At 46.8% G+C, this 17,974-nt stretch overlaps 1 protein-coding gene across 4 annotated transcripts in view; it reads left to right on the top strand.

Annotated features, from left to right (window-relative positions):
- The window catches only part of dip2ca (disco-interacting protein 2 homolog Ca), a 156,208-nt gene that overhangs the window by 98,873 nt on the left and 39,361 nt on the right, over nucleotides 1-17,974 (top strand). For all 4 annotated transcript variants that reach the window (XM_070973424.1, XM_070973422.1, XM_070973423.1 and 1 more), the window contains exons 4-7: nucleotides 1,063-1,188; nucleotides 5,831-6,163; nucleotides 15,240-15,398; nucleotides 17,075-17,194. In XM_070973424.1, the coding sequence (XP_070829525.1) occupies nucleotides 1,063-1,188; nucleotides 5,831-6,163; nucleotides 15,240-15,398; nucleotides 17,075-17,194 (738 nt within the window). The remainder of the gene's footprint in view (nucleotides 1-1,062; nucleotides 1,189-5,830; nucleotides 6,164-15,239; nucleotides 15,399-17,074; nucleotides 17,195-17,974) is intronic.

Genomic DNA, 17,974 nt, shown 5'->3' with positions numbered 1-17,974 from the left:
GGATTCGCAGTGAAGATCATAAAGAAGTGCAGTCGCCCAGTGAGGAAAAAAAAAAAAAGCTGTTACTTGAAGGTTTGAGCTGCTGGAGCGGTGGGAAAACCTGGCCTACTTAATTATCACATTCCCACATGCTGATGGAGAGTTTGAGTTTGTTTGAGTTTGATCTGGCAGAAAATAAATCCAGTAAAAACCTTTTAACCCATTAAAGTGAAAAAGAAAAGCCGCGTGAGCACCTTTAAACGCCGCGCACACACTCACTTCCACACGGTCACGCTCAGTCGACCATAAGACAATAAACATGCACTTGAGATTTAGATCACCTCCTTTCCCCTACACGAGCACACACACAAGCCAAACAAACGTATGTCTGTGAGGCCCGTTCGGTCTGACAAATGTCTTACTCGTGTCATTATCGGGCCTGCATCGTGTTTGCCCTCTGCAAGCGATGGACGCCATTCAAATAAACCCAGCTGCGGCTCCATTGCAGCATTTTATCTCGCTCTCAGAAACACTAACTCGTCGATGCTCCCTGAACTTAATCCGGCTGGAAACCGCGGGGCCTCGTGGGATCCTCTGTCGAGCTCGGGAGCGTAAAACTGAATGTGAATAAACGGGAACACGGCGCTCGTTGTAGCGCTGCAGCAGAAACGCAGCTGATGGTCCTGCTGCTGTTTGTCCGCCCTGCCCCTCGGTGATCTGATTTCTCTATTATTCAACACCCTTCCCCAATGTTTTTGCTGGACCGCAGCCGTTAAGAGTGCCCGAAAAGTCAACTTCCTTCGCTGTGTGGTCAGCCCTGACATGTTTATGGTTAGCAGTGGTGGAGGAGAGTACTGTGCAGGAGTATCAGGATCTGAATGCACTCCAGCATGAAAAGTTAAAGCAAAATGCCCCCCGATGTGTTCTTCTGCATGACATTATTATCTTCTTCTGCAGTTTCCAGCCTTTAGCTGAACGTGCCCGGGCTTGGCTGTGTGATGATTCACTGTGAGCGCTGTAAGTTGAAAGTTTAGAAAGATAAATGTGACCTGACCTTGAAATCTGCTGTATGTGTGTCTCCAGATGTGCACACAGAGGCAGTACAGGCAGCCCTGGCCAAGCACAAAGAGAGGAAGATGGCGGTGCCGATGCCGTCGAAGCGCCGCTCGCTGGTGGTCCAGACCTCAATGGATGCCTACACGCCACCAGGTATGACAGAAAACAGTGCTGTCACAGGTCCGCTGCTGTCAGCTCCATGGATATCAGGTGCTTTAGTTCTGCCAAACATGATTAAAATGAAATCTGGAAACTCAACAATAATAAAAACTTTAGCTGCAGCAGCACATGCACCACAACGTTCATCGCACACCGGAAAACGAATCAGCTGTACAATATTAGCTTGATAGATAGAAGTACTGTAGAGCCTCGCTGCTAGCATAGCTAAGAAGCACATAGATGAGCGCTGACAGATGGACTCCCTCACTGACTCCCAGAGACGTCTTTCTTTGTGCATCACTGCCGACTTGAAGCTTCTTTTGACCGTTTTAACAGCTATAAAATCGCTGTGGATGTAGAATCTGAAGTGTAAATGTTTTATACTTCACGTGGACTCGCACTGACTGTCATGTCCTTCTGTCCCAGTTGGACACTGAAGCCGTCAGTGAAGTTAATCAGTCATTCAGCGAGTCTGCCGGGCTGCTTCCTCAATCGCGTGTGTGATTAAAGAGCATTTTTATTTCATGTTTTGATGTATGCATGAAAGAGAGACAGAGATCAGTTTGTATGAGTGTATAAAAGCTGCTGCAGCATCGATGTCCTCCTTGTGTCAGCGGCGTCGGCCGATGATTGAATTGGACGAGCCTGCATTGACTGTTTCCTGGAGATTGATGGCCGCTCTGCTCCGTGGGCCAACCGGAAATGAAGCTGACCATCACGTTGGACTGTCACGACTGCGAGAGAAGAAGAAGTGCTTTATTACACTTTGCTGCTTTGGCATTTTAAGCAGATTATGGTTTCAGAAGTTGAAAAGGCTAACCTTGGAAAATAGATTTCTGTCACGTCTGTCGTCGCTTCGGTCAGCCACAAGCTGTGGATGTCAGAAAGCGCGAGGGTTTCGTGACACAACGGGCGGAGATTATTCATTCTGCGTGATAACAAAATCCATTTTGTGCTCTGCTCTGATGAGTTTGGATGACTTGACGGCAAAAAGATTTGTTTTGTAAGCCTCAAAGAGTGAAGACATGAATAAAACCTATTTCTATGCTGTCAGCTGAGACCATGAGACACTGGTCATCACTGGCTGTAATGATGTTATATCATTCACTGTGGACACTCAGGTACACTCACCTAGTTAGAATTAGTTCATCTTTACGGTGCCAAACCAGGCCGGGCTGTTAAAGGGTCAGAAACAGAAACAAATCAGGTGCAGTAAAAGCAAAGATGCTGCCTCCAAGGAGACCAGCCGTGCACGCCGGATGCCTCTCTGGACTCCTACGTGTCTCGAAAACTTCGAAACTGCACATAAAAATGAGAAAATCTTAATTAGGGAAAAGCTGGTCACCTCAAGAGCATCGTGATATCTGCGTCTGAGCCCAGATCGACGTGTACATATATTCCATTAATGGAAAGTCAGGCGGTCATAAACCAACAAAGGGTGCACGAACCAGAACAAGTGCAGACTTCAACCGCCTGCAATAAACGACGAATCTGCAATTTGCGAAATGTGCTGTGCGGCTGTGATGTATTACGAGAGGATACTGCCGTGTCAGTGACTTCCCCCTCGCTTATAAAAGAGCCCATTACAGATTTTATGTTGAACTTTTTTCCCACCGGCTGAACTCAAACTTACTGAAGGACAGAAGCCCTGCAGAGGATTCGCTTCAATCGATATGGATCCATTTGTGGGCTTTTCATGGCTCGATCTCCTTTAGGCTTTTATTGTCTCCTGACCTGGCAACACTGCTGCCAGTTACTCGTGTATTCAGGTGGCATCAACCCCACAAACCTCCCTCACTTCCTCTCTCCTCATCTGTTTGATGGAGTTATAAAAACGGATCTGAAGCTTCCTTCTTGTAACGTGACAGTCAACCTGCCGCCTGCTCCTCTGACCTCTCCGACAAACATGGAAATGTCTACGTTAGATATCGCCTCTCTTAAAATGTGCTCAGCTGATTGCATCCCTGTTGCGTGCGAAGCCGATCTGTCCCAGGCGGGTGGCGGCGGCAGCCATCCGTGTCTTTATGGCGCTGGTGTCATTTAACGAGTGTTAATGAGGCTGTTATTTCTCTGGCTGCAGGGTCGAGATCCACTGAACGAGCCCTGATTTAGACTGACGGCACCAAGTGTGAGCAGCCAAAGATTAACTGTGAGGGTGTTTTATTGGATCAAAGCAGATGGTACAAACAGCGCTCCCTCGTGATGTTTGACAACCTTGAAATGTCCACGTCAGGACCTCTTCTCGCCTCCATCCTACTCTTCCTCCTTGCCAGTCTTCCTCTGTCTTCTCCATTCTCATTTTCCTTCCTCTGCTCCACCTCAGCAAAACGAGGTGGAGGTTGAATTTGTTTGTTTATCTAAATGATGACCACACGTGTTTGGTCGTCTCTCTTTCTGTGGCTCTCAGCTCAGCCCGCTGGTTCCTTCTAAAGAGCTAAATCTTTAAAAACACCCTAAAAGCCTCATTAATTTCCTAAAACAGCAGCTTGTGGTAGCTTTCATCAAACATTACTCAAACAGGAGGAAACTGTGCGTTTGTCGGGGACTATTTTCAGCAGCGGATTAATCCACATTTGGTGCTGCAGTTTGTTTTGTTTGGTAGGACGGTGTGTGTGTGTGACAATAAACTACAGCGTGTGTGTTTACGGTGATGAAGGTCAGCCAGTGTAACAGCGAACACATGCATGCAAAACTCAGCTGCCGCTAACAGAAACCCCTCATGAGTGGACAAACGTGTACGATCTACGTACATGACGCGTTCACATGCAGCTTGTTTGTGTACCGTGAAGGCATCACACACAGAGTAGTGCTGCATGGACACACACACAAGTTGTACACAAAGCAAGGTAAACAAGCTCACACGTGCCACACAGAGAGCCACACAGATTTAGAAAGTGCATGCATCCTGAGGGAGCAGTCACACACACACACACACACACACACACACACACACACACACGTCCGCCTGTCTGCCAGCGCGGTTCACCCAAGGACGGCCGAGTCGCGTGCCGCCGAGCGGCGTGTCGGATCATGCAGAGATGACAAGCGAGGGAGGACTCTGATGTGCTCCTTATTGGCTTCTGACTGATTTCCACAGCTGCGTTTTCTCACTTTCTCGATGCATCGTCACATTAATCTCAGCTTGACGAGGAGCCGCCGCGTCGCCTCAGGAGCTCGCTCTTCTCTCTTTGCGTCTGCTCATTTCATGAGATTCCCGGGTTGCCTGGCAGCGTCTTATTTTCGTCGACATGTTTGTGTTTTGTCACTCGCAGCCTCCTCGGGGTCCTGCTGATAACGAGGCACTGATGTGCCAGTCGAGAGTCCACTCCCACGGCGTTTTAACCGCACGTGTACGTTGTAATCCATGATGAACAAGAATGTCGACGTCTGGAGTTAAAGTAACCGGATAGAGGAAGATACAGAGGATATAAAACTTACTGCTGCATTGTTTTCACTGTGTATTTAATCAATGGATCCTTTACATTAAATAAAGGTTTAGGAGTCTAATTCATACACATGTGCTCCATGCTAACGTTAAGCTTCAGCGTGGTACAGCCGAATAAAACACTCATTCAGTCATAGAACAGTTGTTGGTGCTCAGTCTGTTTGTTGTAGGGGTACTTGTATTATTGTATTTATCAACTTGTGCTAATGAACCCACAGATAATTTGATGAGCAGCGGCATCAGTCCTCTGAGGTGTGTACACATGATGCGTTCAGGTACAGCACTTATCGTAGGTCACCTGCATATTGACTGCACTCGAGTCCAACGTAAAATCACTGTAGTTTCACCTTAAAACAGGAGAAAATAGATTCAGGTGTGAATATATGCATATGTGTAGAGTGAGGGATTAAAATAGAAAGTTATCTGTTCTGTCAGATGCGTGTGAGATGGATGACGTGGTTTTAACACCTCCTTTACCTTCACCAAGTGGCCAGAAACACATGTTCACCATGTCAACTTTACAAGGTGATGATATGTCAGTGTACAGTTGTTCGTAGGTGTTACACTGCGGAAGTGGACAAAAATATATCTATTTAATTTTTGGGACAACTTGGCTCAAAAAGTTGACATAAATTTGACATTCGACGGTAAAGTTGGCGAAGAAATGATAATCAACAGCTACTACCTAATAACGCTTTCCCATTGTTGGCTGTAATTATGTGTGTGCTGTAACGTTACAATTCATCTGATTAAAATTACTTGTTTCAAGCCGTTAGCCTGCTAGCTATTATGCAGCACACACACGCTCAAGCATGTGTACACAGCACCTGTGTGTGAGAAGTGGGTCAGCCTTTGTTCACATCACACATCAGCACCATCAGCCTCGCAGCCATCGGCACTATGGAAATCACATGTAAAGTGCACACACACACGCACACGCACACACACACACACGTCTTTAGCTTTCAAAAACAAACTCCAGTCGCTCCCTGCAGCGACTGAACAGATGGGAGCTGAAACCCTTCCAGGCTGCAGACGATAGACTGCGACAGACGTAATGTTTCTGACTCTGAAAGCAGCTCCTGATGCAGGACTCAGTTTTGTTATTGTGGTCTGACGAGGCTTAAAACTTGATTCATGGCTCTATTTCACGTATTTAATGTTCAGTTTCACGTCCATTTTCCTCCGCAGATACCTCCTCAGGCTCAGAGGGTGAGGGACAGGGCGACGGCGATGAAGAGGAGGGAGGAGACTGCGAAGAAGAGGATGGAGGAGGCGGCGGAGGAACCTCGTCCAGCCGCGAGGGGAGCATCAGCATGGAGCACTGGATCAGCCGGGCCATCCACGGCACCTCCTCCACCACCACCACCACCTCCTCCACGGCCTCCTCCTCCTCTTCCTCCACACGGAGCGGAGGCAGCGGGGCGGCCGGCGGCAGGCTGGCTGACGTCCTGGCCCAGCATGTGCACATCTCTGCCCACCACCACCTCCGACACCACCGTCCTCACCACCACCACAAGACAGGTAAGAGGTCAGGACTCAGCAGTGGTTCAGCAGTCTCCTGTTAGATCACAGTCTCTTTAGAAAGACCAGGAGACCAGGAACGGACTCCTTAAACCGTTTTAGCCAAGCAGAGTTCTAGACACCATATTCAGAGGTTTACGAAAGACCTGAAGACACCGTTACTCAACTCCTGAGACCCTTAGCAAGAGCTAGCAAGAGCAACTTCTGCTGCTTTTACCGAAATCCTGGAAAGTCCTTCAGGAGAAAGCGAGGGGCTCCGAGCCAAGTCCCGACCCCCTCAGCCAGATGAAAATCTGTGCAAAATGCAGCTAAATATACGAGCCAAATGCAGACACCTGAAGTAAGCAGCAACATCCATTTCACATCCATTCTGATGAAATCCAGACCCAACGGCTGTTTTTTGGAGTTTTCTGAAATCCCACGCAGATTTCATCACGTCAAATGTCACATTCGGCTTCTCATTCAGTTAAAGGTGTTCAGATTCACGTGTGTGCGCTCAGAGCGAAGGTTGGCGACGTGAGAAGCCGCCTCGATGCTGCTTTCAAGCTCATTTAAACATGGCTTTAATCCCAAAAGCCGAGGAAAGCTGTCGTGTTGTCGTAGAGTTCACACACTGAAGCGGTTTTTATACAAACCTGAACTTTCAAACCGAAGAACCAAAGAGTTGTGAGCAAGCCCTCAGAATAAAGCCTGTTGTCTCTGACTCTGAGTCCCAGTTTGGGAAGGACAAGGACGAAAACTGCAGCAGAGCTTCAAAGCTCGTCTGATTTGGTCGTTAAATAAAACAACTATCCTCGAGTTTGTTCAGGCGTCGGTGAAGTCGAGAGGTTTCTAATAAAAGTGTGTTTGGCTGGGGGGACTGCGTGGGGGGGGGGCTCACTGCTCAGTCTTTGAAGTGTCGATGTGTGACCCGGCCTATTGGCTGGTGACATGTGTGCGTCGTTGGACGGTCGTATCTGTGTGTGGACGCAGGTTTTGCGGCGTTTTAACTCTTTACTGTGTTTGTTGTTTCTTATTCAAACGTCTCTCTTTGCTCTTTTGGTTTTGTTCGTGCACCTTTTACTCCTTCACTGCACAGACTGGCGTCCACTGAAAACATGACTGTGAGTCAGACGGACATCTGTCATGATGTTCTTTTGTCATGTTTCGTCTCTACGCAGCCAGTTTCATCCAGTTTTGGCCAGAAATCGAAGCTGGGATGGACAAAAGCGGCACAGAGATATAATATTTGGTATTTTGAAGATTTTTTTTTCTAGATTTATCGTTTCTGTAGAGACTGAGCCTTTCAGGATGCCTGTTTCCAGTCAACCTGTTTACCTGTGGAATGATCCAAACAGGTGTTTTTGGAGCTTTCCTCATCTTCCCCAGTCTTTAGTTGCTCCTGTCCCAACTTGTTTTAAATGTTTTAAACAGATTCAGAATAAGCAGATATTTACAAAAAATCAATGAAGCTGATGAGGAAAACATTAAATCTGTTGACTTTGGACTGTTTTACTTTAGCGTCCCAGCGTTTTCTCATGTTCTTCTAAAGATAAGACCTTTTTCACTCATCCACAGAGAAAACAAGGCGGACATGTTGTGACAGTTAACGCCTGAACTCAACTGTACGAACACACCTGCATAGCTGAATGTTCAAAACGTGGCTGTTTGCTGAGTTGGCGTCGTGGCTGAACGCTCTGGCAGCGGCAGGTTTGTTTTCATGCTGGTGCTGCTGGTATCCAGCTCTGAACATAACGCATGGACGGACACAGAGAGCCCCCGCGGCTCCACCCAGCCTCATCCAGCTCCTTCGCGTGTGACAGGAGAGCTTCGTGCACGCTGCTGGTAGCTGGTGTGTTTGTTTGGGCCTTTTTCCACTGATTTCCTGTGTCAGCGCTACCTGCGCTCTCAAATTAGCAAAGAGATGCTTCATAGGGAGCAGCCGCCGAAAGCGTGAGGCAAGAAAAGCCCAAACCGTCAGCATTTTAGTGATTTTACATTATTGTTTCCTCATCGTTGGCAAAATCAGAGAGAAAATGGAAGGTCATCGTCGCCCTCTGTGGAAGAGAGGAAGACTTCGTAGCTTTTGGACATTTCTTCATAATGGCCGGACCCGACAGACTTGGTCTGGTGTGTAGTGTCTCATCGAGGAAACGGCAGCGTCTGAGAAGATCTGCGTCAAGCCTCCTTCCAAATTCAGCCCAAGTTTTCATCAGATTTCCTCAAATTGTCAAAAGAAAGTGTCGGGACATCGAGGAATTCTCCAGAGGAAGAGGTGGCATGAGGGAAAGCGTGGCAGCGAAACGTGATAAATGATGGAAATATGGTTTGTTTCATGCATTCAGTTTTGTATTGATGCAGCTTTTCCATCTCAGCTGGGTGTAAACAGTTTTTTTAGGAAAAAGGAGTAGATCTCATGTGACACAGTGACCACACGTAAAGACGAATCTATGATGGCGTCTGATGTCCACCGACTCCTGGTTGATGAAGGTCCGGGCGGCCTCTGTGCTCGTGGTTTAGAGTTTGCTTCATAGATTTTTCCTTCTCAGCTGAGTTACAAAGTCTCGTACTGTGCATCATGTCGTCCATTTCTCAGTCTTCTTTGTTTTACTGACTTTGTGTTTATCGCAGAGGAAATCCTCGGCGGTCTGCCACGTGTGTGTTTCAGCTCCAGTGTTCTCGCTGTGTGTGTTAACACTTAAGAGGGTCTGTTTCCGTTCAGCCTCGTTGTTTCCTTCGACTCTCATCACAGCGGCTCCGCCTGCTCGTGCAGATGACTTTTTCTTCTCTTTCCCCAGTTTGTCCTCAGGCTGCAGATCCCTTTGACAGGATCGGAGACAATCTGGTCGTTTTGGTCGACTTTCGGCTGAGTTTAGGTTAGACAGAGTGCTCTGTGTGTGTGTGTGTGTGTGTGTGTGTGTGTGTGTGTGTGTGTGTGTGTGTGTGTGTCTGTCTCACTGGGCTCCTCAGCACTGATGCTTGTTTGTGCTGCTGCTGTTCAGTGATTATTGAAAAGCCTTCAGAGACAGATGATCATCTTTTAATGAAAAGCCCCCCACCCCCCAATAAAATGGACAAATCACCCAAATGCTTGTGCGGTTGAGAGTCAGGGGACGTCAGCATCTCCAAGCAGCAGGTGCAGTTAACTCAGTCTTAACGTAGATTTGTCTTTTAAGGACGTAAACCTGCACTGTGTGAAGACGCCGTCGCTCCAGACTTCCTGAATGACACATAACTTGACTACCCTTTTCAAGACCCCCCTCCCCTTCTTGTTCCTCACATGCAGGCCTTTTAACCCACCTCTCCTTGAGGAGGAGGAGGAGGGCGGTGCCAGCTGGTACGGTAGAGAACGGGAACTCTGGGCCACGACGCTCCGGTAAGTTGAGATGGGAGCATGGCTGGCAGAGAGCCCGGAGGCGGGCTGAGTCCCCCGCCATCCCTCGGCCCGAGGCAGGGATGTCGTACCTCCCCCCAGTGCCCCCCCCCCCCCCCCCCCCCCATCATATGCTTGCTGTTCAAGTCGTGCCCCTTTTTGTTTGTCCCCTGCTGATTAAATTTGTGCTTACTCGTGATTAGAAAACATTGCGATGCTAACCTGCCGGGCGTAGCATTGAGCGGCGTTGTAGTTGCATGGAAGCGATGTGTCTTTGTGTGGATTTAAAGAAAAAAAGCTGCTTTCAGCTTTTTAGAGTGCGAATTGTTGATGAGGAAAATCAACAATGCTTTTTAAGAGGCTGCACAGCAGCTCGTCTGAATAAGTCCTCCCTCGTTTCAAGGTTGCTCTGTTCGGTGTCGTTTATTGATTTGGCTAATTATGCAGCATGTTTTTGGTTGTTTGCTCAGCGAGAGGCAATCTTCTTTCAAAACGGCTTTTCATCTAAGCCAGAAAGCAGATGGCAGTGGAGTGTCGGCTGCCTGCCTGCTTCCTCTCTTCCAGTTTTGTGTTAATCTGTATTTTAATGCGGTATCCTTAAAATCTGCTACCTGGAATCACAAACACTGTATCACAGAACTTAACCGCTGCTCTGTCTGCGTAATGAAGACCCTCAAACAGCCGGACTTGTTTTATTCCTTCTACATTTCGAGACACACAACCCGAGGACTCTGTCAGCTGATTGGATGCCTGGCACGTGAAAAGGCAGCAGCTGACAGTCTCATTTACTCAAGTGGTTCCCTCCGTTTCTCTTAGATTGCTTGAGGATACAAAGCGAGTGAACAGTGAGCACACACTTAAAGAAAAGGCACAAGACCAGACCTTTAATCAGCCATTCATCACTGTCAGAAAAAAATACACCCTGAATCCATTAACACCGTCCTGGAAGCGCTCCCATCTTCATTGTAATTAAGGCTGCCGTCTGGAAGAGGCCCGATGGGATTGAGCTGTAGCTTAGCCTCGCTGTCAGCGCTGCCGACCCGCCGGGGGAACACTCTGCGGCTCTGAGGAATAACAGTTCAGCAGTTTGGGAGCAACACAAGGTTCCTGGATGCTCTTCATCAGGTGTGTTGAAACACTGTTTTTGCTGCAGGGTCATCGCGAATGAGATGGAAAATTGATTTTCTTCCAGAGGGAAGTTTCGTAAGTCCTCCCTGCTTTCTCCTGAGGTGCAGTTTCTCTTTCTAAAGCTCGCCGGTCGACAGGATGGAGCTCTGAAGGTCTCCAATGAAAATCAAGTTTTATATAACACGGAGTCCTGCCGGAGTCCAGGTATGAAAGATGATGCTGTTCTCTGCTCACCAAGCTTTTTCTGTTTAAGCCCAAACAAGCCGAACCAAAGAGTCACGAAAGAGATTTCTTTTCGGATTTGTAACAGTTCTGCATGTGCTGACGACTGAACAGCGGTCGGTGTTTTGTAGTTTAATTTAGAGGATTTTTCCAACAAAAAAACTTACAGACTTCTCCTTTCAGGAAAGTTTCTCTCACATTCCTCTAATCTGAAGAGAAAGTCGACATCCTCGAGGCCTTCTTTGGTGTAAATGTAATAGGAAATGCATCAGCGGACGATAAAAGCAGTCTCACGCTCTCCTGTCAGATTATTGGAGGTGATCTGAGTGTTTCTCTCAGGTGTCTCTCTGAAGGAAGAAGATCACTTCTGTCCTCGATTTGAGGTGCCGGAGCTTGAACCAAACACTGAGGTGGAGTATCATTGGCTATTCGAAGCATCGCCGTCTTCAAACTCAGCTGTGATTGGCTCTTGCAGACTTTTAATAGCCGCTGTGGTTGCTCGGCTGCATATGGCAGATCGTGACTGGTCAAGTGAGTGATTGTTCAAAATCAGAGTCTTCCGTCTCCTGATTGGCTGGCTCACACATCCACAGGAGTGGTTTACGGCAGGTAATGGAGAAGTTTGTCCCCGCGGGGGTTGAACATGTGACCTTTCAGCCACATCTTCACCCACCACTCCACCTTTAAACTCCGCTTGACCCATGCAGAGAGACGGAGCGCGCCGTCCCTGAATCACCTCCCTCAGCCGGCCTGATTGGTATTCCAGCAGCGAGGAGGCATTCATCATCATCCTCATCATCTGCACATCATCATAAATACATCCTGATGAGGTCACTGGATGCACACACGCACACACACACTCATTCCCAGACAGATAAACAACACGCAGCTTCAGAGAGTGTGTGTCTGGTCGAGTGCTGCTCAGACAGACAGCCCAGATGTTGCAGAGACAGAATACACAGCGTGCTACAGTAATTAGCATGCCTGTGCTGCGTGCTGCAGGATTGATATGCAGTCCATGTCTGGAGAAAGAATTCTGTTTGGTCTCGGCTGGCTTTGGCTCGACGCTGCGCTGGGAATCATCTCCCTCTCCCCTTGTTTCTCTGTTTTTCTCTCACTATATATATAGATTTTCCAAAATCAAGTTCAGTTTTAGTCAACTTTATTGACATGAATGAGTGGAAGAGACATAAAGGGAATAGAGCAAGCTTCTCCGAAAAGCATCCCAGTGCATCAAAAAGCTGTTAGTTTACTGCATTAAGCAGCTGTAGATAAAAAATACAAGATATCAAGTGAAGCCACAGAACATGAACATTAAGTTTGATCAGGTAGCTTAAATCTTGTGAACTGAAGTGCTTTTTTATCACATGAATTTGGCTTCGAAGTCTTCTTCTTCAGTGTAAATTACGGTTGAATTAGTAATCAGTACACAGCACAAAGTAAGCACGGTGTACATGTGTGTTTACATTACACAGTCATCTAACTGTCCTCCTACAAGCTCTTCATCTCCCACAGAGAACAAACAGTGATGAAATATTAAGTAAGAGGGGGACCAGAGAAAAACACATCTTTGTTCTGTTGCCGGCTTTTTGCTGAACAACGTGCATTTAAGTCAGTTCAGCTCTGCTGGTATGAACAGGAACTAGAATTAAGTCCACAAAGTTCACTATTGTCGCTTGTTAACATGAAAACAAAGAACCCATGGTCGCCTGTTTCATGGTTTTCTTATTGTTTGCACTTGCTGCAGCTCCAGAGCAGAGCGGCGGTGGTCAATGAAGACAGCCCTGACTCCACAGGTTCAACCATCAAAACATGAAAATAACCATGGCCAGAGAAGTGAATATTGAAGGCTCTCATCGGATGAAAACATGCTCCAGACTGTTTAAATGAAACCCATTAATTCTTTTCAAATTAAAACCCTCTTTTCAGCAGCTAAAAATGATGATGTAATGAGGTTACTCCGATCCTGTTTGAGTCTCATGCTCATCAAATAGCTTCATTTTTAAAGCAGTAATCATCAGTGGATTCAATTACAGCCTGGTGATGGAGAAGTGCCGTCTTTGTGTACACGAGCAGCACTTCAGAATAAAAGCGTGCTGCCTTTTCACTGCAGAAACCTTCACGCTGTGAGGCGCAGTGGGCTGAAGTGGTTTGATCTCCTTCATGTTCTGCTCCTCGACTGAAGCGCGGGAGCTCCACGTGGGGAGCCGAGAGGGAGTCGGGGAGCATGGAGCTGAGGGTTTGCCTTAAATCATCCGAAGTTGTGACCTCTCTCAGTGTCTGTTTCTAAGAGGTGGAGCTCGGTTTCCACGTTATGTTTGTTTGTCTTTGGGCTCAAGAAAGTAGCCTTTTCGATCTTTGAGATGACGCTTTACCTCTTAAACATGACTTTGCTGGGAGAAAAATTCCAAAGTCCTGCAGCGTTTTGTCACCTGAACAAGGCGAGCTCCACTTTTGTGTTCAGACACCTGCAGCAGCGACAGGCCTCTCATGTCTTCAAGCACTTGGACTTCAAGCGTATCATGTCCCTCCAAAGTAAAACCTCACGTTTTCCATTCGATGGCATTTTCGATCCTCGTGAGCTCTGCGGCTCTCTGTCTGAACCTGGACTGTGACCTCCAGGGATCAATTAAGCAGCAATTAGAAAGAGTCTCCTGAAGGTCCAAAGCCCTGAATTTCTCCATGAAGGACCATAGAGAACATTGCAGCCCTGTAGGCAGAGACTATAAGATCAACCCTAACATGCTAACACTGCTAATGCAGCAGTCGTCCAGTGCGAATGACAAGTAGAATATAAACACAGAGCCTTGCCTTCATGGGGATGAAGTTGTGTTGGGTTGAATTGATTGGGAACTGAAAGCAAAGGGACAGCAGACGACGCAGCAGGCTGCACCTACGCACATCCCCATTTAGATTCAGCGCACATCTCTCTCCCTGCATCATTTCATGCTCCGACCACTCAAAGTAAAGAATCCCCGGGGCAGAGCAGTAAACAGCGTTTGATGTCGTTGAACAGCAGCTGAGCCTCGTGAAAGAGGTAAATGAGAAAAATGTGAAGCATGGTGGGAGCTTTGAAACACACGCGCACCAGATAGGCTGAAACACGATCTAAATGTAGCACAAAAACAGGGAGAACCGACCTAAAAACGAGCGCTAAGGTGTGGGTGTTGATGGGAATGGAGTCGTTTTTTTCCCTCGCAGGAAGGCGGGCGCATGTTTGCGGAGGTAGTGATCCGTGAGGAAACGACTGCCGGACTCTGAGGTGCTGGTTCTGCTTTGCCAGAGAGCACCGAGGCCCGAGCGCATTTTTCCTGAAACTTTATTTTTTTGCAGATCACAGATCATCCACCAGCATACTTTTTTCATTTCCTCCTGCTAACTCCTTGCAGTGTGTTTTTTTTCTAAATGATTCGATAGATCTGCAGATGTTACAGCACCTGGAATTCATCACCAGGCAACTCTTCTGTAACCACATCAGCTCACAGTCCATTAGAGAGTAGCATTCATTATTTATGAGGCTGATAGTAAAGACCTGCATCCAGAGGATTATACTGCAAAATGAAGTCGCTTTAACTGCTGCAAGTTATCGACTTTGTTTTTTTCTCTTATGTTTCTTACTTGTGTTTTACTGTGATCGGACACACACGTCACAGGTATCAGTTTAGGTTTGGGTCAGCTTCCAGTTCAGTTGTCATCTCAACTCTTTTCTTCCACTGTTTAACTGACATTTAGAGCGACGCCTCTGCTGCTTTCAGCGCTTCGATTCAGCATTTCACGTGACATCTCAGTACTTCTCTGCACCTACAGAACCGTACACTTTAACTGCTGCTTTCGCCGACGCCTCAGCCGTGTTGAACTTCCACACTTCATCTGCTTTTAGCGTTCGCTCTTCAGCTGAAACATCAGTGCTCACACTGAACTGCAGAGATGGGCAAGTTACTGCAATTTGAAAGTAATGAGTCACTTTACTGATTACGCTACTTTTGTGGTAGCTTTCCCGACATATTCCAGTTATATTACGGCTTTATTTTGTTTACCAAAGCCTCGACATAACCTGCTCTGTATGGAAACACTGATGCAGCATGCACGTCTCAGGCATCAAACAGGCGCTCATTGTGATCTGTGCAGCTGCCTGCGCCGCTCTTTGCAGGCTCACACCTCACGAGGTTTATGCACACTGAAAAGGCTCTTAATAAATATATTTTTCTACATTTTGCAGCCAAGGCGCAGTAGAGTGTGCTGCTCTCTGGACACACATTACGGCAACAGCCCACCATCATTGGGCTGATTTTTTCTCGCCTGTGTTGAATCAGCATTAAAAAGCTGAACTCACTAAGAGATCTCATCATATTACTGCATGTTTTCACATCCCAGAGAACCACTCTGCCCCTCCAGATGTCACCGGCTACACCAACAGCACCGCCAACGCCGCCACCGACGGGATCCAGGTGGAGAGAGCCCCGGGAGCCGGCACCGCGGCCCAGAGACAGACGCCCAAGTACGGCAATGCCGAGCTGATGGAGACCGGAGATGGTGAGTCGGGGCTGGGAGAACGATCCGAGGAGAAAATATAGAAACGCTAACAAAAAGATGTTCCTGTAAACGAGAAAAGAGAAGTTTCTGGGATCTTTTTCACAAACTTTAAACATTGTTAGACAGTGTTCGCACGTTTCCAGCTTAGCTAGCGTTTAATCTTCAGACTCGTTTTCTGGGACAAAAACAAATATGATTCATGAATGTGAAGAGGCAGCGGCCGGGCTGAGGGACGCAGGCCTCCAGTTCAGTTATTCAATGCAGATTTTAATGCATTTAAAGTGTAAACAGCAGGCGTTGGGGAGGTTTAATGTCAATTGTTTGTGTTGATTCAGAGACACTGAGCCGTAATAACACATGACCTCCCAGCATGCAGTTCAGCGGCAGGTGAATGGTGCCTTTGGATGCTGTTGTACCAGCGAACACTGAAAAACGATCTCTTTGTCTTTGCACCAGCACGTCATGAGTCCTGTGTAAACTCGCTGCAGAGCAGCTGTTGTGTTTGTTTGTCTCAGGCTTGTTCAGCAGCCTCAGGCCTGAATGTGGAGGCCTCACATGTTTCGTCTGACAGGAAGAAAGAGCCTCTGAGCTGCTTTTACACCAGACGCACCTCCACAAAGCAGCGCTCAGGTGTTTTGTTTCTTCTTCTGACGTAATGATCAGTTATGATGCAGCGCAGATTCTTTGAAATGCGGTCAGATTTCGAAGCTTTTCAACTTTAGAAAAGATGAATGTGGATATTTCTGCTCCTCGGGTTGACTGAGGACCATTCATCAGACGCTTTCGTGGACAGAGACGTTGATCACAGCAGCGCAGATCAGCTACCAGAGTTTACAGATGGGAGCTTATTGGCTGAAAGAGACACGACAAAGTTAGGATTTCAGCGGAAGCGAGTCTTCTCTTCATTATGTTGCCTTCAACTGGTCTTTAGATTTTAGGTTTTTGAGGATTTACGCTTTGATTCGCTGCGTGGAGATGTGACTTTGTCTGGTTGTTGCCTCAAATTTTGCCCCATTCATCCTTGGTTTGGAGGCATTTCAATACTATCACAGTACATTTGCAGCGTATAATTCACAACAACAGGTGAAATAAGAGTCCTTACCATTATCCATGTTTTATTCCCTCATTATTTTTTATTTTTTTTACAAACAAACCAGTATTTTTAGGCAGAGCAAATGCTGCGCCAAAATGTTCTTCATTTTATTCATTATGTAATAACCCAACACCAGCTCCAACCTGCCTCCATCTACACCGTCTTCTTCTTCAGGGTGGCCAAACCTCAGTTCTGTCTTCAGCTCCAGCCAAAGCATCTGTTTCCAGGTTTCCACCTCTCTGTCTCAGAGCGCCGCAGTCGTCGAGGGTCGGGTTAAAATCAGCCTTAATGAAAGAGCAATTTGTCCCCACGCCTCATCTCGTTTGCCGTTTCCACGTCTCTCCCATCGCCGGGTGTCACGCTCAGCGGTGTTCTGCTGATTGCTTATTTGAAGAAAGGTGCCACTTTAATGTCGCTTTAAAACTTGGGGATGTTTTTATGCATCGCAGACGAAGCGGCGGGATGCACTCAGGATGGAAGCCATGACTGCTCCAGCGTGAAAGCACAATTAGGAGTTCAGTCTTGGACCCGTGCGTTAACACGCATGTTTGTGTGTGTTTGTGTGTGTGTTTGTCCTCTGCAGGTGTTCCAGTCAGCAGCAGAGTTTCAGCCAAAATTCAGCAACTCGTCAACACTCTGAAGAGACCCAAACGGCCGCCGCTAAGAGAGTTTTTTGTTGACGACTTCGAGGAGCTCCTGGAAGGTAAGAACTCTCTTTATGTTCTGAAAGGTTTGGAGTTGGGTCTGATGTGTCTTTTTAAACTGTTTTCAACAAGCTGCTCATGTTGAAATGAGACCCGATGGTCCCTGGGATGGATCATAAACTAAACTGAGGCCTTGACCACACATATCGATATTTTCTCCCACATAACACGAAACTTCTTACCTTGGAGGGCCAAAAACAGAAATTTAATGGTGAACCACGGCCAAAAGCAAATAGATTATGAAACAGAATTAAAGATTAGGGTTTCTGCATATTTAAAAAGCTTTTTTACCTCATTCTTCCTTCAATAGAAACATCTACTGCGCCCTGGTCTCCATCGACAACACATGAAATTCCAGAGAAGATCCTTCAGAGCATGCCTATTTAAAAAAATCTCTTCTCAATGATCTAAAACAATGTTGGAATGTGAAAAAGAGGCTGAAACACAGAGGAAAATGTTTGATTTTTGCATAAATATCCAGAAACTTGTGGTTGAGACAACAGGGAGGACGTCATAGTGTACATAAAATACACAAAATACATGCACATTTCTGGAAGACAGGCTGGGACAGACTCAGGATAATGGCCATGGCAAAGACAATGATAACATGCTAAAATGCTATCCTGCGACATGGTAATGCTAACACATTGAGAAGCAGTGACTGCTGTGACAAGAAAGTCTAACTGATAAATATTTCTTTTTGTTTCCGGCATTAAAAGCTGAGAGTTGAATAACAAGCTCGGTTGTGCCACAGAAATGTTACCAACATGATATTTAGC

The sequence above is a fragment of the Chaetodon trifascialis genome, chromosome 11, assembly GCF_039877785.1.
Source record: "Chaetodon trifascialis isolate fChaTrf1 chromosome 11, fChaTrf1.hap1, whole genome shotgun sequence".
Lineage (NCBI taxonomy): Eukaryota > Metazoa > Chordata > Actinopteri > Chaetodontiformes > Chaetodontidae > Chaetodon > Chaetodon trifascialis.
Note: the sequence above shows the minus strand (reverse complement) of the source record. Positions and strands in the feature narration are given on the sequence as shown.